Consider the following 25375-nt stretch of genomic DNA (forward strand, 5'->3'; position numbering starts at 1 on the left):
TATTGATTGATGTCTCATGTCTCCCTAAAATGTATAAAGCCAAGCTGTGAGTTGACCACCTTGTCCACATGTCATCAGGACTTCCTGAGGCTGTGTCATTGGCACGTCCTCAAGCTTGGCAAAATAAACTTTCTAAATTAACTGAGACCTGTCTCAGATCTTCTGGGTTCACAAAGTATAAATGGTGAAAAAAAACTAGCAATATTTGATTTTGTAACCAAAATCAGATGTTTGACCTGATTTCAATTCATTGAAATTCTAAGAGATAAGCAGCTTTGAGTATTTATTAATCAATCTAGTATTCGATGTTTATGTTCATTTCTTTAATGAGGAAATAAAGAGAATATCATGGAACTATTTTTAATCCTCTCAGTAGTAAAATAAATGTGTCCTTTGAATGTTAAGAAATTAAGTACAATTTCCCCTTTATCTTACTTTAAGCCCATTTGTATGAAGAAGGTGAGAGCATCTCATCTTTATTTTGTAACAAAATGCTTCTGCATATCATACAAATTGAGCAAGACATGTTAGTGAACAAGGATAGACATAGACCAGCATATTAGAATTGAGAATCCAAAATTAAATCTGTATGTTTGTGTTCAATTGATTTTCAACAAGAGTTAAAAAACAAATGAGAAAAGAATAGCATTTCCAACAAATGGTATCATCTCACCAAATGCCATATCTAAACATTTATTCAAAATAGAATAGGTAAATGTAAGAGCTAAAACTATAAAATTCTTAGATGAAGACAGAGGCATAAATCTTTGTGACTGCATTTGCCAGTGGTTTCTTAGACATAACACCAAAAGGAAAAATAGATTAACTGGACTTGATCAAAATTTGGAACTTGAACAGGAACCATCAGGAAAGCAAAGAGGAAGGCCATTGAGTAGAAGTAAATATTTGAAAATCATGCATCTGATAAGGGACTTACACCTAGGATATAAAAACAACTCTTAAAATTTAGAAATAAAAAACAATTTAAAAATGGGCAAAGGATTTGAATAGATATTTCTCCAAAGAAGATATACAAATGGTTCATAAGCACATAAAAAGATGCTTAAAGTCATTAGTCATTAGAAGAATGCAAATCAAAACCACAATAAAGTACCACATAGCACTACTAGCATGAAATCTTTTCTCAATCAAAAATATGGAAAATTTTGGCAAGGCTATGAAGACATTAGAACACCTTCACGATGCTGAGAAGAATGTAAAATGGTGCAGCCACTTTGGAAAACAGACTGGCAGCTCCTCAAAGAGTTAACACATGACCCAGCAATTCCACTCATAAGTATAACCCCAACAGAAATAAAAACTTATGCAAACACAAGCACTTTTACATAAAAGTTCACAGCAGCTTTGTTAATAACAGTTCAAACTGGAAACAAGCCGATGGTCCATCAATTGATGAATGGATAAATAAAATGATTGGTATATTCACACAATGGAATATTACTCAGCAATAAGAAGAAATTAAGTACTGATACCTGCTACCACACAGAAAACCCTTAAAATGTTATGCTAAGTGAAAAAAAAAAGTCACAAAAGACCACATATTGTGTACTTCCACTGATAGAAAACATCCAGAATGGACAAATCTATACAATCAAAGGAGACTGGTGGTTCCCTGGAGCTGAGTAAAAAGGGGGAAACTGGTCAGTGATAGCTTAGGGATGCAGAGTTTCTTTTCAGGGTCATAAAAATGTTCTAAAATGGATGGTGGTGATGGTTACACAACTGTGCGAATATACTAAGAAACTGTGAATTGTACACTTTACATGGATGAACTGTATGGTAGGTGAATTATATCTTAAAGTTGTTTTTAAAAATCAAATGGCAAGACTTTGATAAATTTCTTACTTCTCTACTTTGGATGATATACTATACATGATCTGTATATTTCTGTTTTACAATATATTTAAAAGAAACAAAATAGGAAGGAAATGCCTAACATTTCAAGTAGTTTGTAAACTAATCTAAAACATTTGTATTTTGAAGACCAGTATAACAGTCTTTCCTGTACAAGTTATCCTGAAATGCATGAAATATACAGAGATTCTGTACGCATTCACAAAAGTAAAGATAAGAAATAAGACAATTTTCTGAAATAAACATTATCCTCGATTTAATCTCGTGTGCCTCACCATGGCAATAGAGAAAAATCACTAAAAAATACTGTTTCACAGAAAAAAGTCTCACAACTTTTGTGAGATATGATGTCTAATTCTCAACTTTTCCTGAAGGTAAATATTATAAGAAAAACATGTACATACTTAAGAGGAATAAATGACAGAATAAAAGTCAAGAGGTTAAGAAATAAGTACATTATAGTGATAATAAAATTAATTATAATGAAAATAAAAAAGTTGTTTACTGAAATTAGTATACTAAAACACTTGATATTATTTAACCAGCTATAGACTGTTGACGTGTAACATTTTATACATACTTGACTTCTGATTTGACCTGATCTCCTCTTTGAGTCCTGTGTTTCATCTAAATTAACATAACATGGTGTAGCCTCTAGTGAAGGCTCTGATATAGGTTGTTTTTTTACAGTATCAGCCAGTTCTTGAAGTTGTCTCACAATTTCCTGGAAAGATATTTTTGTTATTGATTTTATGTCACCTTATTATTAAATGAGGGTCATAGAATTTAACTCTAACATATATACTTTGAAAAATATTACCACACACATTGATTTACCTACCTTTCCTCATGTGTAATGAACATTCCTGTTCAATACTGAATTCAGTTAAGGACAGAAAAGGTGTTATTTTCTTGCCAAATCAGCATTCTGTAACTTAGACAACAGATACAGCCCATTATACCTGCATCACCTAAGTTTGCAATGCTTAATCATCTACTGAAGTCTCAGAAAGAAATGGGTATGTGAGTGAGACTAGTGGTGGTAAATTCTATACTCTGAAATGTTTTCTCTCTTCTTTATTAGAAGTTCAAATCAACTTCACAATTCCTCATTTATTCAATTGCCTGCTCAAATCCTTCCAATAGATTGCTGTATAGAAATAAAACTAAAATTTCAATGGTCAGCTCCTACACTCTCTCCCCTACTCACTCCATTCCCACTATACGTGAATCCTGTCACCCCTCGTTAGTTTGAACATGGGGACCCAATGCCAAACAAAGAAATCTCAGATTGCTACAATTATCTTTGTACTGGACAAAGTTATATCCAAATGAAATTAGTCATTGAGTCTTGAAATAAAAATTATGCACAAATTACTTGTAAAAACATTCAAAATAAATTACAAATGCCAGTGGTAACAGTAAATCAAATATGGCTTTACTGATATTCACATCTGTCCCAAATGATATTTAATTAAAAGTGGGTCCCATCAAAGAGTTGAGAGGTCATGACAATAATTTGAGATTGAAATAGTTTCAGATTTAAGTCAAACTGACATGAATAAAAATAAAATTACACTAACTTCAATATATAAGAAGCTCCTGAGGGAAAGTCTTATGAGATACAGCAGTACGCTTCAGTTCACCTGGGAAATCTGGACCTAACTGTCAAAATCACCCACTAAATTGAATCTTAATTTCAAAATATTCATTTCAGGTATGAGCATTTCCATTTATCTGTTTCATCATGGTCTCAAAATGTGGCCACATAAAGACATTAAAATTATTATTTCAGGCCCGTTGCGGTGGCTTACGCCTGTAATCCCAGCACTTTGGGAGGCCCAGGTGGGTGGATCACCTGAGGTCAGGAGTTTGAGACCAGCCTGGCCAACATGGCAAAACCCCATCTCTACTAAAAATAGAAAAATTAGCCGGGAATGGTGGAATGCGCCTGTAATCCCAGCTACTCGGTAGGCTGAGGCAGGAGAATCACTTGAACCCGGGAAGCGGAGGTTGCAGTGAGCCAAGATCATGCCACGGCACTCCAGCCTGGGCAACCGAATGAGACTCTGTCTCAAATTTTAAAAAAAGGTATTATTTCAGCAGTGTAAGACTGCATTATTGAAGTTAGTCTCTATCTATTAACAACTTGTAACTTAACCTCTCAATGTTTCATAGGTGACATTATTTCTTTACTCAAAGTAAAGCATCTTTCCAGTCTAACTTTTTTTGCTGGTATGCTTCTAGGCTAATAAAGCAAATATGTTTATAATACATATATTTTTATATTCAATGAGACTCATCATTTAGCAAAAACCAAATATTACTTTACATTTTCTTTCAAGAAGTTTGAAAAATATTTTCTTTCTCAATACTTAAATTTCTTTCTGCTTTCTCTTTTTCATATTTGTACAATCTTTTTTCTATGAAATTGCATTTATTGATTAAATTGTTTTTCTGCTCTAGTAGAAGACTTTGCTCTTGAGCTTGATCTTTCAAAATAGCACTAAATTGCTCTTGGATATTAATTATTGTCTCTTCTTTATTGTCAGCTTTCTTGTGAGCCTCATCCAGTTCCTGTCGAAGTAACAGATTTTCGTTTTGTATTTGAGATAATCTCTCCTCTAGAGATTCTTGCTTTTGAATGTATTTACTCACTTTGCCTTCTTCATTCTGAAACATTTGTTCAATTTCTTTCCTCTGATGTTGTGATTGGGTTAGTTCTCTTTGGACATCTTCTAAAACCAATGTCTTTTCCCTTAGAGCATCTTTTGTCTGGTGCAACTTCATTTTGAGGCTTCTGATTTTATTTTCAGCATTAGAAAGTTTTTCAGAAAGCAGCTCATTCTTATCTTTTAGGTTACTCATATCAAAATTCATTTTTTCCTTTAAATGAAACCACGCTTGTCTTGTTCTCTGGAAATCAAGTTCTACATCTCTTTTTGATGCCTGACTTTGATCACAGTCTTGTATAGCAGCAACTAGTCTACAACGGTATGATTCAGTTTCTCTTTCCAGTCTCTCATGATATGATTCAGTTTCTCTTTCCAGTCTCTCCTGGTTTTGGTTTTTATCCTCCAATTTAAAACTGAACATTTTATTCTCAGCTTTCAAAACTTCAGGCTGTATACTGTCCTGGAATATCATTGTTGCAAATGTTTCCTCTTTCAGCTTCAAAGTATTTTGAAGGAAATCATTCTTTTCTTTCACAATTTTAATCTCCTCAAGATAATTATTTTCCTTTTGCTGGTTCCGATTTTTCTCTGTGTCTATTTCCAGTCTTAGCCTGGCAATTTCTTCCTGCAACATGCAATTTTTATGCAACAGATCTTTTTCCTTCTTATGCTCATGAGAAATCTAAATAAACAAAGGAAACTTTTAGCTAGCATTCAATACAATGACATCTCATTTCTTTCTCTGAAATCAAAGAATATCCTGCACATTTATACAATGAAAGCATTGCCATGAATGAATATCTAACTGGGAAAAAAAAGTTGAATTAAAACTTCAAACCTCATAGGCATAAATTCTCCAAAGGTCAAAGATTTATTTAAAGACAATGAATCCATAAAAGTAAAAGAGAAACCACTAGAGAATGTGTAAGGTTCCCAAAAATGGAAAAACCTTTCTCAGAACAACAACAAACACAAAGGCATAAAATAAAAGATTAAAAAAGTTTGCTACATTAAATATTGGGTTTACACTCTGATATCTAACCTATATACCACCGTATACTAAGAGCCTTAGCTCTGCATATATTTGGACAGATGAAATTTCCCAATGTCCTTTAAGCTCCTTTTTCCTGAGAATATTCTACAGATATACTATTTTTGTACTATTTTTATAGTCAGTTCTAAGAATGACATACATGCTAAATATAAGCATCTCACTAAGCACTTCTATATATATCACTGAACTCAAATTATCACAATTCTGCAAAGCAGTGGTCAAAAAACAAGCAAGCTGCAGAATTTTCCCCAGGTTTTCTAACTCTACTTCGAGTGTGCCTCCACTGAATCACATTTCTTTCTTTAGTGTAAATAAATACAAAAAGAAGCTTTTTTATTTCAAAACACCAATAGTAAATAAGATAAAATTATAGAGCTTTGCTTAGAGAGTCATAAAATCATTTGCCATTGCAATAACTTCTATTTCCTCTTTATAATGTTGGAAAGAGTAATAAATGTGAAATGGGGGAATATACTGAACTATTTTACTAGGAACAAAATACATATTAGTAAAGTATTACCAGTTTATATTGTGGCATACCATTGTGTTCAAACTCTTTGTACTCAAATTAGACACTATTGGAGCAGACTGTTAATCTTCTCAAAAGTAAAAAGAAGAACATCCAAAATATGGTCTCTGAACTGCCTATACATTTTCTTCTTACCAATCAGTGGAAGTAATAAACTAACCCCTCCATTAATATAAAAATAAGATTAAATGACTTTCAACAACTAGAACACGTTTTGTTAGTAGCAAGGGTTTTGACATTATAGAAAGATCATTAATTCCAATGGAAAGTATCAAACGCTTCTGCTTTTCATGAGGCCAATATGAATATCACTACTTGACTATTGCAGACAAATGGCATTAAATTAAGGACATCATTTTATTCAGTGGGCCAAAGGCCAGAACCACCACCACCACCTCATAAAAGACAAAGACAAAAATTGTCTTCTTCCTTCTTTACAACTTGGATTTTAAACGGCCAGATTTAGAGGATGTGACATTGTGGGGCTTCAGGAACAGAAGGAAGCTTCACCCTTTGTGCTCTAAGCTATTCTTTTCCCCACTGCCTTTTATCTTTCTTTTTTATCTGTCTAGAACTCAGCTTTCTACTTTAAAGTCATATACTAAATTTTTGGCTGAGGATTTATGCTACTTATATAAAAATATCATGTATGCCATAACTCACCATACTCTATCAAACAATAGAATGTAGAGGTCTGACTCAACAGAAACATTTGAGAGTTATTAAAAATATGTGAAAGTGGCCAGGCGCGGTGGCTCACGCCTGTAATCCCAGCACTTTGGGAGGCCGAGGCAGGCGGATCACGAGGTCAGGAGTTCAAGACCAGCCTGGCTAACATGGTGAAACCCCATCTCTACTAAAAATATAAAAATTAGCCGGGCGTGGCGGCATGTGCCTGTAATCCCAGCTACTTGGGAGGCTGAGGCAGGAGAATCGCTTGAACCCAGGAGGCGGAGGTTGCAGTGAGCCGAGACCGTGCCACTGCACTCCAGCCTGGCAACAGAGTGAGACTCCATCTCAAAAAACAAACAAACAAGCAAACAAACAAAAATAACAAACAAAAAAACAAACAAAAAAATACGTGAAAGTGTATATACTTCTCAAAAATATTTAAAGTGGTTATAACATAATTATGTGTTGCAAGAGTTGCAGTTAAACAGATACACTACAAAACATGAAAGCACAAGAAACAGGAATATTTCTTACAACTCTCAAGACTAATACATTTTTATCTCTTTTCAGTCATTTCTTCCTTCCCATTGTATTCCCACTTTATTGCTAAACACATCTCATCTTTATGTAAATAGAAGGGAAAACCCTAGGGCTATAATTTTTTAAGCAATTTTCTTTATGCTTAGCCTGGTTCTGAAGGTCATAGGCATATGGATAAATTAGTTTACGGTTTCTTATACCACTTGGAAAACTTAATAGACTTTGCTTGATCAAGGTACAAAGATTAGAGAAAGTTTTTCTGAACTTCAATCATTTAGATAGCAGAAATAATCTATTTCTATGTACAATTACAGATTTAGATAACCCTATTTTACACATGAGTTTCTCATCAGTAGAAACTCAGAATGGATCAGATAATTGATAAAGAGAAAAAACAAAGAGTAGCAACAAGTAAACCTCCAGGAACTCTACTTGTAATATATCTACTTCATTCTTAAACCTTTGCATATCTTGCTCTAATTTTCTTTGTAGATATACTTTTGATGTTCTGTCATGATGTAGTGGTAAAGAACTCACATTTTCTAATTCAGGCACCATGATTTTATAGTTACTAGCACTAAGACTGTCACAGAATGGCTTCTGGAACAAGTCCTGTATTGCTTTTATTTTCTTCTAAGTGTCTATATCTGCAGAAATACTGTGGTTTTTGTTTGTTTGTTTGTTTGTTTGTTTGTTTTTGAGACAGAGTCTCGCTCTGTCTCCCAGGCTGGGGTGCAGTGGTGCAATCTCGCCTCACTCCTTTAATTTGAATCATGTTTTATCTCTCTGGAGGGGGTACCCCATGAATCTAAAAGACCTTTTGGATCATTAGATAGAGGCATATGCCTGATGTCTAATTTGGTGCCTCATGGTATCTTGGTCATATTTTTTGTCATTTGCATATCAAACTCGACTTTCTTTCATTTCCATTGTAACAACTTCTGGGTCCCTTGCTTTTTTGTTTGTTTGTTTGTTTGTTTGTTTTGTTTTGTTTTGAGAAGGAGTCTCGCTCTGTTGCCCAGGCTGGAGTGCAGTGGCATGATCTTGGCTCACGGTTCCTTGCTTTCTTAGAGTCTCTATCATTGTAAAAATTCTCCTCATCTATGTTAAAAACATGTTCATTATCTGGTTTGTTATTTTCACCATCTAATTTACTTTCATTTAAATAAAGCTTAGAAGATGACTGGCAAACATGTACCAAAAACCCAAAACATGAATGAGATATACACACATTTTTGAGACTGGGTTCCATGTGTTCAACAAAATGCCTGGAAGGCTACAAAGACAGACACTCCAGATGCATCTTTTTCCCTCACAAGTATATTATTTGTCAAATTAGAAGGAATTTCCTTTATGTTTGTTTCTCCCTTTGAGCTATCATGGAGTGGCTTCAGAAAAAGCAGTAATTTGTATTTTTCACAGATTTCACCAAACCTCTGATTTAACTCATTTGTGAGAAGTTTTATTTTCCCACTCTAATTTGCCTCATTTAATACACATTTCCTCAGACTTTTACACAAAAAAGTCCTGAATATACAGACATATCCTCTCTATCCAATCCTTATTTTATTCTTGTTCTTGAGATGTTTTTGTCAGATGCAAAAGGGGAAGATTAATTTGCTTGCTTTGTTTCTCAGAAGTTATCTTTGTCAGAGTGCATGTTTTTGTTTTTATTTATTTTTTTATCATACATATAATCTGGTTTATTTTCATGAATATCTTTCTAAGGCAATGGGTAATTTCTCCAAGGTCATAATTAATGATTATATACAATTTCACTCATATACTCTATTTTATTGGACTATCATTTACTTAGTTGCCTACTATTGGGTATGCTATTGTTTCTAACCTTTCATTATTATTAACAGCACAAAGCAAAAATGAATTGTAAAAATTGGTTGTAAATAAAAATGAAATGCATTTTGAACTGTAAAGAAAAACAAAACCTTCCAACATTTAAACACAGACAAAATAGACTCAGAACAATTTTGAAAAAATTCCCCCAGGTGTACCAGTTACCAGCACCACCTGCTATACATATTCATTTTCAAACAGTTAATTGTCATGGTCTCACTCTGTTGCATAAGTTAGAGTGCAGTGGTGCAAACATGGCTCATTGCAGCCTCAACCTCCTGGGCTCAAGTGATCCTCTCATCTCAGCCTCCCATATAGCTGGAAACACAGGCACATACTACCATGCTTAGCTAATTTTTGTAAAAAATTTTGTAGAGATGGAGCGTCACCATATTGCCTAGGCTAGTCTTGAACTCCTGGGCTGAAGCAATCCTCCCACCTCAGCCTCCCAAAATACTAAGATTACAGGCATTAGCCACTGAGCCCAGCAGGGAGCATGTTTTTAAAATAACTTTATTCTCAATAAAGTATAAAGAAAAAAATTTAAACTAATTAAAATTAAAATTTAATTGTTAAACTTCTTAATGTATGTTTAGCTTCTCCCAAATCACAGGGAGAAGTAAAAAGTAATTTGCCTTAGCTAAAACTGCAAAAAAAAAACAAATCAGCAAACTTAACTTCGGCACTGTTGTTTGAACTAAATTCATTTTGTGTTATATCTACCAAAACATGAATTAGCAGATGATTAGTAGTGTTACAAAAGTGTCCTCACTTGAAAAGATTTTACCTCAGCATACACTAATTAGTGAGCACATGCGGTGCAATTAAGTACTTTTTCTAAAGATTACTAACTGGACTGTAGGCAAACTTTGTTAGAAACCAAAATCAATACCAATCAGAAAGAAAAGTAAATTCTCAAATTATAATTCAAATTATATTCTGTAATATGACACTCTGATGTATCCAGTTAAGTCTGCTTAAGTCCAGTTCTAATATATTCTAATATCCACCAATGATGATGGATTAAAAATTTTATACTATTTACTGACTTCCTGCATTGAAATAAATTAGAAAGTTATTGTTCATATCCTAATACCAAAGGTCCCATTCTGCAGAGTATGGTTCTCTTAATAAACAGTTAGGTTGATTTTATGACCCAGTTTTCTTCCTAAACATGACCTGAAGTCAATGAGAGACCATGAGGCAGAATACATCTTTAACCTTGGCATTAGTGACTGGCAATATAAAACTGCACATTTTGAACCACTGGCCATCATGACTCCTTTAACGTGAATCCAACTCAATGGCCATCACTCTTAAATTGTTCATAACTTCTGTTGCTCAATAATATGATTTAATAATTCATGTTACTTTCTTCATCATGCAAACATGTTAATAAAGATGAAAGAGTAAAGAAAATTTTGAAAATGTTTTCTCTCTATTCCAAGGGTAAAGATGAGCTATAAGTTACTATAGATTTTAAAAATCTTTAAAGTTTTATAACTAGTTAAAATGTACTTAAAATTCAATATTAAATAGTAAATTAGAATCTATTGCTTATCAAAGGCTAATCTGAAAGGTAATTTCATTTGGACTACCCTACATTATTAAAGCAAAGAACATAATAGTCAACAAGAAATTTAAATGAAATTGTTGTATACTTGTAGCTCGTTTTCACTTTCTTCAAGTCTTTCTTGCTCTTCCTCTGATATCACTGCTAAGACTTGTTCTGCTGAAAAAATTATACATTTAGTTAAAATGAACTACTTACAACAGTTAGATTAAACTATAGTCTTTATGAAAATAGATTAAAACTAATATTTCATTTTATTTTATACGCTGTGAATTTAAAGGAAGCTTAATCTTCAGCAGGATATTTACTTCTTTAATAAATACTCCTAAGTCTTAAAACTTCAAGAAATCACCTGGGGAGACACTAGACGTCACCAGGTTGAAGATAAACACACATGTCAAACATTCACTCAAAAATGTATCTACCAAACATAAATAAAGAAAACCACCACAAAGAAAATAAAATTTTAACACTCACAAATATATCTACCAAACATAAATAAAGAAAACCATCATAAAGAAAATAAAATTTTAAAATGTGACCCCTGGGGCCTTAAGTGAACACTGGTGGGACCCTGGCAGGACTCCTCCTAGGTCTGTGGTGGTGGTGGACATGGGAAGAGATTCCTCTGCCTGGGGTAATGGGAGGGAAGAGTAGAAAGGACTTTGTCTTGTGGTTTCAGTGCCAGCTTAACTGCAGTAGAATACAGCACCAGTTAGATTTCTAAGGTTTCCAACTTCAGGCCCTGGCTCCCGGACAGTATCTGTGGCCCCACCTGGGGCCTGAAGGGACTCTCACTGCCCTGAATGGAAGGACATAAGACTGGCTGACTTCACCACCAGCTGATTGTAGAGCCCTACAGGCTTGAGCAGTCTGATGCAGTGAAATCCCAGTGGTGGTGGACACAGAGGTGCTTATATAAATCCTCCCCCAGCCCCAGGTAGCACAGAGACAGACTCCCATTTGTTTGGGAGATAGTAAGGGAAGAGAACGAGAGTTTATGTCTGGTAATTCAGAGACTTCTTCCAGCTCTTATTGAACAACCACCAAAAGCATGTCTCTATGAGGCTGCAAACATGACAGAATTACTGGGCTTAGGGTCTCTGACCCCTAATGCAGATATGGGTGCAGTGACCAAAAGCATAGACAATATACCCAAGTCCCTTTGAGTACCTGGAAAGCCTTCCTAAGAAGGATGAGTACAAACAAGTCCAGACTGTGAAGATTACAATAAATACAAAGCTCTTCAATGCCCAGACACAGACAATCATCCACAAACATGAAGACCATCCAGGAAAACATGACCTCACCAAGTGAACTAAATAAGGCACCAGGGGCCAGTTCTAGAGAGACAGAGATATATGACCTTTCAGACAGGTAATTCAAAACAGCTGTGTTGAGGAGACAAAAACATTCGAGATAACACAAAGAAAAAAATTCCAGAACTCTATCAGATAAATTTAGCAAAGAGACTGAAATAATTAAAAAGAATCAAGAAGAAATTCTGAAGTTGAAAAATGCAATTGATGTACTGAAGGATGCATGAGTCCCTTAATAGCAGAACTGATCAAGTAGAAGACAGAATCAGTGAGCTTAGCTTGAAGATAGGCTACTTGTGAAAACACAGTCAGAAGATACAAAAGAAAAAGGCATAGAAAAGAATGAAGCATGCCTACAAGATCTAGAAAATAGCCTAATAAAGCAATTCCAAGAATTAATGGCCTTAGAGAGGAGGAAGTGAGACAGATGGGAGAAGAAAGTTTATTCAAAGAAATACAAAGTTCTTCCTAAACCTCAAGAAATATATCAATATTCAAATGCAAGAAGGTTAGAGAAAACCAAGCAGATTTAACCCAAAGAAGGCTACCTCAAGGAACTTAATAATCAAACTTACGATGATCAAAAATAAAGAAAGGGTCATTTATCCCTGCAGCAAGCAAAGAGAAACAAATAACATACGATGGAGCTGCAATACAACTGGAAGTAGACTTTTTGGTGGAAAGCTTACAGGCCAGGAGAGAGTGGCGTGACATATTTAAAGTGCTGAAGGAAAAACACTTTTATCTTAGAATAGTATATCCAGTAAAAATGTCTTTTAAATATGAAGGAGAAATAAAGATTTTCCCAGACAAACAAAGGCTGAGAAATTTAATCAATACCAGACCTTTCCCACAAGGAATGCTAAAGAGAGTTCTTCAATCTGAAACAAAAGAATGTTAATGAGCAATAAGAAACAACCTGAAATCAATGAATCTTACAAAACTCACTGATAATAGTAAGTACACAGACAAACATAGAATATTACAACACTGTAATTGTGGTGTGTAAACTACTCCTACCTTAAGTAGATTTGAAATCCTCATAGTAACCTTAAATCTAAAAACATACAATGGATACACACACACACAAGCAGGAAATTAAAACATACCAAAAGAGAAAATCACCTTTACTAAAAGGAAGACAAGAAGGAAGAGAAGACTACAGAATGATTAGAAAATAAATTACAAACTAACAGGTGTAAGTCCGCACTTATCAATAACATTGAATATAAATAACTAAACTCTCCAATCAAAATACATAAATTGAACGAATTAATTAAAAATAAACAAGACCCAATGATCTTTTGCCTATACATAGACTGAAAATAAAAACATGACATATGATATTCCCTGACAATGAAAACTAAAAAAGAGAATCAATAGCTATATACTTATATCAGACAAATAGACTTCAAGAAAAAAACTGTAAGAGACAAAAAAGGGAACTGTATCATGATAAAGGGGTCATTTTGGCAAAAGGATATAACAATTTTAAATATATATGCACCCAACACTGGAGAACCCAGATAAATAAAGCAAATGTTACTAGAGCTAAAGAGAGAAAGAGAGCACACTCTCAATACAATACTAGCTGAAGGCTTCAATACCCCACTTTCAGAATTTTACAAATCATCCAGACAGAAAATCAACAAAGAAACATCAGACTTAATCTGCCCTATAGGCCAAATGGACCAAATAAATGTTTACAGAACATTTCATCCAACGGCTGCAAAATACACATTCTTCTTCTCAGTACGTGGATCATTCTCAAGAACAGGCCATATGTTAGGCCACAAAACAAGTCTTAAAACCCTCAAAAAATAGAAACGATCAAGTATCTTCTGGGACCACAATGGACTCAAACTAAAAATCAATAACAAGAGGAATTTTGGAAACTATACAAGCACATGGAAATTAAATAACATGCTGCTGAATAACCTGTGAGACAATGAAGAGATTAAGAAAATAAATAGAAAATTTTTCTTAATAATGGAACAAGAACCAAAACCTATATGATACCATGAAAGCAGTGCTAACAGAGATGAGTACAGCTATGAGTGCCTGCATCAAAAAGGAGACAAAACATTAACAACCTAACATTGCATCTTAAAGAATTAGAAAAGCAAGATCAAACCAAACCCAAAGGTAGCAGAAGAAAAGAAATAACAAAGATCAGAACAGAAATAAATGAAATTGAAGCAAACAAAACAATACAAAAATCAACATAACAAAAACTTGATTTTTTGAAAAGTTACATAAAATTGACAAACCTTTAGTCAGATTAAGAAAAAAGAGAGAAAACCCAAATAAATAAAATCAGAGATGAAAAAGCAGTCATTCAAAAACAAGCAATCGGGAAAGGATTTCCTATTTAATAAAAGGTGCTAGGAAAACTGGGAACCATATGCAGAAAACTGAAACCGGACCCCTTTCCTTACCTTATACAAAAATTAACTCAAGATGGATTAAACACTTAAATGTAAAACCCAAAACTATAAAACCCCTAGAAGAAAACCCAGGCAATACCATTCAGAAAGTAGGTATGGGCAAGAATTTTATGATTAAATCACCAAAAGCAATTGCAACAAAAGCTAAAATTGACAAATGGGATCTAATTAAACTAAAGAGTTTCTGCACAGCAAAAGAAACTATCATCAGAGTGAACAGGCAACCTACAGAATGGGAGAAAATTTTTGCAATCTACCCATCTGACAAAGGTCTAATATCCAGAATTTACAAGGAACTTAAACAAACTTACAAGAAAAAAACAACCCCATCAAAAAGTAGGCAAAGACCATGAACACACACTTCTCAAAAGAAGACATTTATGCAGCCAACAAACATATGAAACAAAAGCTCAACATCACTGATCATTAGAGAAATGCAAATCAAAACCACAATGAGATACCACCTCATGCCAGTCAGAATGGCGATTATTAAAAAGTCAAGAAACAACAGATGCTGGCAAGGCTGTGGAGAAATAGGAACACTTTTACACTGTTGGTGGCAATGTAAATTAGTTCAGCGCTTGTGGAAGACAGTGTGGCAATTCCTCAAGGATCTAGAACCAGAAATACCACTTGACCCAGCAATCCCATTACTGGGTATATACTCAAAGGAATATAAATCATTCTTTTATAAAGCTACATGCACATGTACATTTATTGCAGCATTATTCACAATAGCAAAGACATGAAACCTACCAAAATGCCCATCAATGATAGACTGGATAAAGAAAATGTGGTATATATGTGCCATGAAATATTATGCAGCCAGAAAAAGGAATGAGATTGTGTCCTTTGCAGGGACATGGATGAAGCTAGAAGCCATCATCCACAGCAAACTAACACAGACAAAGAAAACCAGATATCTCATGTTCTCACCCATAAGTGGGAGTTAAACAACCAGAACACATGGACACAGGGAGGGGAATAACACACACTGGGGCCTCTCAGCAGGAGGACAGGAGGGAGTGCATCAGGACAAATGGCTAATGCATGCAGGGCTTAATAATTAGGTGACAGCTTGATAGGTGCAGCAAACCACTGTGGCACACATTTACCTATGTAACAAACCTGCACATTCTCCACATGTATCCCAGAACTTAAAGTAAAATTAAAAAAAAAAAAAAAGGAACAGTAGTCATTACAACTGATTCTGCAGAAATTCAAAGAGTGTTAGAGGCTACTGTGAAAAACTATATGCCACTAAATTAGAAAACCTATAATAAAAATGGTCGAATAGGAACAGCTCTGGTCTACAGCTCCCAGCGTGAGCGACGCAGAAGACGGGTGATTTCTGCATTTCCATCTGAGGTACCAGGTTCATCTCACTAGGGAGAGCCAGACAGTGGATGCAGGACAGTGGGTGCAGCGCACCATGCGTGAGCCGAAGCAGGGCAAGGCATTGCCTCACTCAGGAAGCACAAGGGGTCAGGAAGTTCCCTTTCCTAGTCAAAGAAAGGGGTGACAGACGGCACCTGGAAAATCGGGTCACTGCCACCCTAATAAGGCGCTTTTCCAACAGGCTTAAAAAACGGCACACCAGGAGATTATATCCCGCACATGGCTCGGAGGGTCCTATGCCCACGGAGCCACGCTCATTGCTAGCACAGCAGTCTGAGATCAAACCGCAAGGTGGCAGCGAGGCTGAGGGACGGGTGCCTGTCATTGCCCAGGCTTGATTAGGTAAACAAAGCAGCCAGGGAGCTCGAACTGGGTGGAGCCCGCCACAGCTCAAGGAGGCCTGCCTGCCTCTGTAGGCTCCACCTCTGGGGGCAGGGCACAGACAAACAAAAAGACAGCAGTAACCTCTGCAGACTTAAATGTCCCTGTCTGACAGCTTTGAAGAGAGTAGTGGTTCTCCCAGCACGCAGCTGGAGATCTGAGAATGGGAAGACTGCCTCAAGTGGGTCCCTGACCCCCGAGCAGCCTAACTGGGAGGCACCCACCAGTAGGGGCAGATGGACACCTCACATGGCCGGGTACTCCTCTGAGACAAAACTTCCAGAGGAACGATCAGGCAGCAGCATTTGTGGATCACCAATATCCGCTGTTCTACAGCCACCGCTGTTCTGCAGCCACCGCTGTTCTGCAGCCACCGCTGCGGATACCCAGGCAAACAGGATCTGGAGTGAACATCTAGCTAACTCCAACAGACCTGCAGCTATGGGTCCTGTCTGTTAGAAGGAAAACTAACAAACAGAAAGGACAACCACACCAAAAACCCATCTGTACGTCACCATCATCAAAGACCAAAAGTAGATAAAACCACAAAGATGGGGAAAAAACAGAGCAGAAAAACTGCAAACTCTAAAAAGCAGAGCAACTCTCCTCCTCCAAAGGAATGCAGCTCATCACCAGCAACAGAACAAAGCTGGACGGATAATGACTTTGACGAGTTGAGAGAAGAAGGCTTCAGACGATCAAACTACTCCGAGCTACAGGAGGAAATTCAAACCAACGGCACAGAAGTTAATAACTTTGAAAAAAAAATTAGATGAATGGATAACTAGAATAACCAATGCAGAGAAGTCCTTAAAGGACCTGATGGAGCTGAAAGCCAAGGCTCGAGAACTACATGAAGAATACAGAAGCCTCAGGAGCCAATGCGATCAACTGGAAGAAAGGGTATCAGTGATGGAAGATGAAATGAATGAAATGAAGCGAGAAGGGAAGTTTAGAGAAAAAAGAATAAAAAGAAATGAACAAAGCATCCAAGAAATATGGGACTATGTGAAAAGACCAAATCTAAGTCTCATTGGTGTACCTGAAAGGGATGGGGAGAATGGAACCAAGTTGGAAAACACTCTGCAGGATATTATCCAGGAGAACTTCCCCAGTCTAGCATGGCAGGCCAACATTCAGATTCAGGAAATACAGAGACCACCACAAAGATACTCCTTGAGAAGAGCAACTCCAAGACATAATTGTCAGATTCACCAAAGTAGACATGAAGGAAAAAATGTTAAGGGCAGCCAGAGAGAAAGGTCGGGTTACCCACAAAGGGAAGCCCATCAGACTAACAGCGGATGTCTCGGCAGAAACTCTACAAGCCAGAAGAGAGTGAGGGCCAATATTCAACATTCCTAAAGAAAAGAATATTCAACCCAGAATTTCATATCCAGCCAAACTAAGCTTCATAAGTGAAGGAGAAATAAAATCCTTTACAGACAAGCAAATGCTGAGAGATTTTGTCACCAACAGGCCTGCCCTAGAAGAGCTCCTGAAGGAAGCACTAAACAGGGAAAGGAACAACCGGTACCAGCCACTGCAAAAACATGCCAAAATGTAAAGACCGTCAAGGCTAGGAAGAAACTGCATCAACTAATGAGCAAAATAACCAGCTAACATCATAATGACAAGACCAAATTCACACATAACAATATTAACTTTAAATGTAAATGGCCTAAATGCTCCAATTAAAAGACACAGACTGGCAAATTGGATAAAGAGTCAAGACCCATCAGTGTGCTGTATTCAGGAAACCCATTTCACATGCAGAGACACACATAGGCTCAAAATAAAGGGATGGAGGAAGATCTACCAAGCAAATGGAAAACAAAAAAAGGCAGGGGTTGCAATCCTAGTCTCTGATAAAACAGACTTTAAACCAACAAAGATCAAAAGAGACAAAGAAGGCCATTACATAATGGTAAAGGGATCAATTCAACAAGAAGAGCTAACTATCCTAAATATATATGCACCCAATACAGGAGCACCCAGATTCATAAAGCAAGTCCTGAGTCACCTACAAAGAGACTTAGACTCCCACACAATAATAATGGGAGACTTTAACACCCCACTGTCAACATTAGACAGATCAACAAGACAGAAAGTTAAAAGAATACCGAGGAATTGAACTCAGCTCTGCACCAAGCACACCTAATAGACATCTACAGAACTCTCCACCCCAAATCAACAGAATATACATTTTTTTCAGCACCACACCACACCTATTGCAAAATTGACCACATAGTTGGAAGTAAAGCACTCCTCAGCACATGTAAAAGAACAGAAATTATAACAAACTGTCTCTCAGACCACAGTGCAATCAAACTAGAACTCAGGATTAAGAAACTCACTCAAAACCGCTCAACTACATGGAAACTGAACAACCTGCTCCTGAGTGACAGCTGGGTACATAACAAAATGAAGGCAGAAATAAAGATGTTCTTTGAAACCAACGAGAACAAAGACACAACATACCAGAATCTCTGGGACACATTCAAAGCAGTGTGTAGAGGGAAATTTATAGCACTAAATGCCCACAAGAGAAAGCAGGAAAGATCCAAAATTGACACCCTAACATCACAATTAAAAGAACTAGAAAAGCAAGAGCAAACACATTCAAAAGCTAGCACAAGGCAAGAAATAACTAAAATCAGAGCAGAACTGAAGGAAATAGAGACACAAAAAACCTTTCAAAAAATCAATGAATCCAGGAGCTGGTTTTTTGAAAAGATCAAACAAAATTGATAGACCACTAGCAAGACTAATAAAGAAAAGAGAAGAATCAAATAGATGCAATAAAAAATGATAAAGGGGATATCACCACCGATCACACAGAAATACAAACTACCATCAGAGAATACTACAAACACCTCTATGCAAATAAACTAGAAAATCTAGAAGAAATGGATAAATTCTTCAACCCATACACCCTCCCAAGACTAAACCAGGAAGAAGTTGAATCTCTGAATAGACCAATAACAGGCTCTGAAATTGTGGCAATAATCAATAGCTTAGCAATCAAAAAAAGTCCAGGACCAGATGCATTCACAGCCGAATTCTAACAGATGTACAAGGAGGAACTGGTACCATTCTTTCTGAAACTATTCCAATCAACAGAAAAAGAGGGAATCCTCCCTAACTCATTTTATGAAGCCAGCATCATCCTGATACCAAAGCCTGGCAGAGACACAACCAAAAAAGAGAATTTTAGAACAATATCCTTGATGAACATTGATGCAAATATCCTCAATAAAATACTGGCAAACCGAATCCAGCAGCACATCAAAAAGCTTATCCACCATGATCAAGTTGGCTTCATCCCTGGGATGCAAGGCTGGTTCAACATACGCAAATCAATAAACGTAATCCATCATATAAACAGAACCAAAGACAAAAACCACAGGATTATCTCAATAGATGCAGAAAAGGCCTTCAACAAAATTCAACAGCACTTCATGCTAAAAACTCTCAATAAACTAGGTATTGATGGAATGTATCTCAAAATAATAAGAGCTGTTTATGACAAACCCACAGCCAATATCATACTGAATGGGCAAAAACTGGAAGCATTCCCTTTGAAAACTGGCACAAGACAGGAATGCCCTCTCTCACCACTCCTATTCAATATACTGTTGGAAGTTCTGGCCAGGGCAATCAGGCAGGAGAAGGAAATAAAGGGTATTCAATTAGGAAAAGAGGAAATCAAATTGTCATTGTTTGCAGACGACATGATTATATATCTAGAATACCTCATTGTCTAAGCCCAAAATCTCCTGAAGCTGATAAGCAACTTCAGCAAAGTCTCAGGATATAAAATCAGTGTACAAAAATCACAAGCATTCTTATACACCAATAACAGACAAACAGAGAGCCAAATCATGAGTGAACTCCCATTCACAATTGCTTCAAAGAGAATAAAATACCTAGGAATCCAACTTACAAGGGATGTGAAGGACCTCTTCAAGGAGAACTACAAACCACTGCTCAATGAAATAAAAGAGGATACAAACAAATGGAAGAACATTCCATGCTCATGGGTAGGAAGAATCAATATCGTGAAAATGGCCATACTGCCCAAGGTAATTTACAGATTCAATGCCATCCCCATCAAGCTACCAATGACTTTCTTCACAGAATTGGAAAAAACTACTTTAAAGTTCATATGGAACCAAAAAAGAGCCCGCATTGCCAAGTCAATCCTAAGCCAAAAGAACAAAGCTGGAGGCATCACGCTACCTGACTTCAAACTATGCTACAAGGCCACAGTAACCAAAACAGCATGGTACTGGTACCAAAACAGAGATATAGATCAATGGAACAGAACAGAACCCTCAGAAATAATGCCACATATCTACAACCATCTGGTCTTTGACAAACCTGACAAAAACAAGCAATGGGGAAAGGATTCCCTATTTAATAAATGGTGCTGGGAAAACTGGCTAGCCATAGGTAGAAAACTGAAACTGGATCCCTTCCTTACACCTTATACAAAAATTAATTCAAGATGGATTAAAGACTTACATGTTAGACCTAAAACCATAAAGACCCTAGAAGAAAACCTAGGCAATACCATTCAGGACACAGGCATGGGCAAGGACTTCATGTCTAAAATACCAAAAGCAATGGCAACAAAAGCCAAAATTGACAAATGGGATCTCATTAAACTAAAGAGCTTCTGCCCAGCAAAAGAAACTACCATCAGAGTGAACAGGCAACCTACAAAATGGGAGAAAATTTTCGCAACCTACTCATCTGACAAAGGGCTAATATCCAGAATCTACAATGAACTCCAACAAATTTACAAGAAAAAAACAAACAACCCCATCAAAAAGTGGGCAAAGGATATGAACAGACACTTCTCAAAAGAAGACATTTATGCAGCCAAAATCACATGAAAAAATGCTCATTATCACTGGCCATCAGAGAAATGCAAATCAAAACCACAATGAGATACCATCTCACACCAGTTAGAATGGCCATCATTAAAAAGTCAGGAAACAACAGGTGCTGGAGAGGATGTGGAGAAATAGGAACACTTTTACACTGTTGGTGGGACTGTAAACTAGTTCAACCATTGTGGAAGTCAGTGTGGCGATTCCTTAGGGATCTAGAACTAGAAATACCATTTGACCCAGCCATCCCATTACTGGGTATATACCCAAAGGATTATAAATCATGCTGCTATAAAGACACACGCACATGTGTGTTTATTGCGGCACTATTCACAATAGCAAAGACTTGGAACCAACACAAATGTCCAATAATAGACTGGATTAAGAAAATGTGGCACATATACACCATGGAATACTATGCAGCCATAAAAAATGATGAGTTCATGTCCTTTGTAGGGACATGGATGAAACTGGAAAACATCATTCTCAGTAAACTATCGCAAGGACAAAAAACCAAACACCGCATGTTCTCACTCATAGGTGGGAATTGAACAATGAGAACTCATGGACACAGGAAGGGGAACATCACACTCCGGGGACTGTTGTGGGGTTGGGGGAGGGGGGAGGGACAGCATTAGGAGATATACCTAATGCTAAATGACGAGTTAATGGGTGCAGGAAATCAACATGGCACATGGATACATATGTAACAAACCTGCACATTGTGCACATGTACCCTAAAACCTAAAGTATAATAATAAAAAAATAAAGAAATAAATAAAACCTATAATAAATGATTAAATCCCTAGACACACATGACCCATGAGATTGAACCATGAATAAATCCAAAACCTGAACAGACTAAGAACAAGTAATGAGATTGAAGTCAGCAAAGTTTAGGGGATCCAGCGAAGTCTCCCAGCAAAGTCTGGGACCTGATGGCTTCACTGCTAAATTTTACCAAACATTTAGGGAAGAAGTAATACCAATGCTACTCAAACTATTCTGAAAGACAGAAGAGAAGGGAATAATTCCAAACTCATTATACAATGCCAGTACTACCCTGATACCAAAATGAGACAAAGACACATCAAAAAAAGAAAACTACACACTAATATCTCTGATAAACATTGATGCAAAAAATCCTTAACCAATATTAGCAAAACAAATTCAACAACACATTTCAAAAATTATTCTTCATAACCATGTAAAATGTATCTCAGGAATGAAAAGATGATTCAATATATGCAAATCAATCAATGTGATATAGCATATCAATAGAATGAAGAATAACAATCATATGATCATTTCAACTGATACAAAAAAAAGCATTGGGTAAAAATGCAATATCCCCTTATAATAAAAACCCTCAAAAAACTGGGTATAGAAAGAACACACCTCAACACAACAAAAGTCATATACAACAGACCCATAGCTAGTATCATAATGGGGAAATCCTGAAAGTCTTTCCTCTAAGATCTGGAACATGACAAGAATGCCCACTGTCACCAATGTTATTCAACATAGTACTGGAAGTTCTAGCTAGAGCAGCTAGACCATAGATAGAAATGAAGAACATCTAAATAGGAAAGGAAGAAGTCAAATGATATAATGATATAATCTTATGTTTAGAAAACCTAAACACTTCATTAAAAAACTATTAGAACTGATAAATTCAATAAAGTGGCAGGATGCAAAGTCAACATACAAAAATCAGTAGCATTTTTAGATGCCAAAAGTGAACAATCTGAAAATAAAATCAAGGAAGTAATCTCATTTACAAGAGCTACAAATAAAATTAAATACCTAAAAATTAACATAATCAAAGAAGTGCAAGATCTCTACAATGAAAACTGTAAGTCTTTGGTGAAAGAAATTGAATGGAATAATATTTCACCAAATAATGAAAAGATATTTCATTTTCATAAACTGGAAGAATCAGTATTTTTTAAATGTTCATACTACCCAAAGCAATCTACAGATTCAATGCAATCCCTATCAAACTACCAATGACACTCCTCATAGCAATAGAAAAAAACTGTCCTAAAATGTATATAGAACCACAAAAGACCCAGGATTGCCAAAGCTATCTAGAGCAAAAAGAAAGAAACTGGAGGAATCACATTACCTGACTCCAAATTATACTGCAGAGCTATAGTAACCAAAACAGTATGGTACTGTCATAAAAACAGACATATAGACCAACACAACAGAATAAAGAAGCCAGAAACAAATCCACATACCTACAGTGAACTCATGTTTGAGTTCATACACCGGGGAAGAAGAACATACACACTAGGGAAAAAGATAGGCTCTTCAATAAATGGTGCTGGGAAAACTGGATATCCATATGCAGAAGAATGAAACTGGACCCCTGTCCCTCACCATGTACAAAAAGCAAATCAAAATGGATTAAAGACTTAAAACTAAGTCCTCAAGCTATAAAACTACTAGAAGAAAACATTGGGGAAACTCTCCAGGACATCATTGTGGGCAATCATTTTTTGAGTAATATCCTACAAGCACAGGCAACAAAAGCAAAAATAGACGAATGGGATCACATCAAGTTAAAATGCTTCTGTACAGCAAAGGATACAATCAATGAAGGGAACAGACAACCCACAGAATGGGAGAAAATATTTGCAAGCTACCCATCTGACAAGGGATTAATAACCAGAATACACAAAGAGCTCAAATGAATATACGGGGAAAAATCTAATAATTCAATTTAAAAATGGGCAAAAGATCTGAATAGACATTTCTCAAAAGAAGGCATACAAATGGCAAACACGCATATGAAAAAGTTCTCAACATCACTGATCAGAGAGATGCAAATCAAAACTATAATGAGATGTCATCTCACCCCAGTTGTCATGGCTTATAGCCAAAAGACAGGCAATAACAAATGCTGATGAGCATATAGAGAAAAGGGAAACCTTTTATGCTGTTGATGAGGATGTAAATTAGTACAACGACTATAAACAATAGTTTGGATGTTCCTCAGAGTACTAAAAATAGAGCTACCATATGATCCAGCCATCTCACTGCTGGGTATATACCCAAAAGAAAGGAAATTAATATATCAAAGAGATAACTGCACTCCCATGTTTATTGCAGCGCCATTCACAATAGCCAAGATTTGGAAGCAACCTACACCTTTCACAATAGACAAATGGATAAAGAAATTATGCTACATGTACACAATAGAGTACTAATCGGCCATGAAAAACAATTACATCCTGTCATTTGCAACAGCATAGATGGAACTGGTGGTCATTATGCTGACTGAAATAAGCAAGGCACAGAAAAACCAACTTTGCATATTCTCATTTATTTTTGAAAACTAAAAATTAAAACAATTGAACTAATGGAGATAGAGTATAATGACGATTACCACAGGCTGGGAAGGGTGGTGGGGCAGTGTTGGGGGAGGATGAGGGGATGGTTAATGGGTGCCAAAAAATAGAATGAATAAGATCTAGTATTTGACAGCTCAACAGTGTGACTAAAGTCAATAATAACTTAATTGTACATTTTAAAATAACTAAAACAGTATAATTAGATTGTTTTTAACACAAAGGATAAATCCTTGAAGTGACGGATATCCTATTTGCTGTGATGTGATTATGATACATTGTATGCCTGTATCAAAATATCTCATGTACTCCATATATACACCTACCTTGTACCAAAAAATTAAAAATTAAAAATATACTTAAAAATTTAGTAGAAACATCCCTACATTGTAATGTGGTATACTATTCTCTGCTTCATGGTAGTACCTTATTGATGATTTCCAAAATGACTGTTTACACTTTTATCCATGTGCACCCTGTTCCTAATATCTGAAATGTTTTCCTTTACTATTCTGACAAATTTATTTTCTTCTTTTAAAACGGGTGGCTACGTGAAGTCTTCCTTGATTCTGGTGATTTTTTTAATTAATATCTTTATTCCCCAGATAACCAGGTGTCTCCTTCCTTGGGGCTGCCTTAGTATTTTATTGACTTTTCTACTGCATCTTTACCACCTGAACTGTACATTATTGCTTTACATGACTGTCCCCTTTGTTCCTACACAATAGGGGACAACTTGCAAATCATCTTTGTATAAACAGCCTTTATATATTTTACTCAGCAATTATTTATGGAGTCCTGCTA

The 25375-nt window shown here is 36.1% G+C and overlaps 1 protein-coding gene across 2 annotated transcripts in view; it reads right to left on the reverse strand.

The window, feature by feature from the left end:
• LOC129492617 (ankyrin repeat domain-containing protein 26-like) overlaps positions 1-25375 on the reverse strand; it is a 107477-nt gene that overhangs the window by 34503 nt on the left and 47599 nt on the right. For both annotated transcript variants that reach the window (XR_010114216.1, XM_063611899.1), the window contains exon 9: positions 2456-2599. Coding sequence is in view for 1 of the 2 variants with exons in the window: in XM_063611899.1 (XP_063467969.1) it covers positions 2456-2599 (144 nt within the window). In the remaining variant the exon portion in view is untranslated. The remainder of the gene's footprint in view (positions 1-2455; positions 2600-25375) is intronic.

Source organism: Symphalangus syndactylus, chromosome 11 (assembly GCF_028878055.3).
Source record: "Symphalangus syndactylus isolate Jambi chromosome 11, NHGRI_mSymSyn1-v2.1_pri, whole genome shotgun sequence".
Classification (NCBI taxonomy): Eukaryota; Metazoa; Chordata; class Mammalia; order Primates; family Hylobatidae; genus Symphalangus; species Symphalangus syndactylus.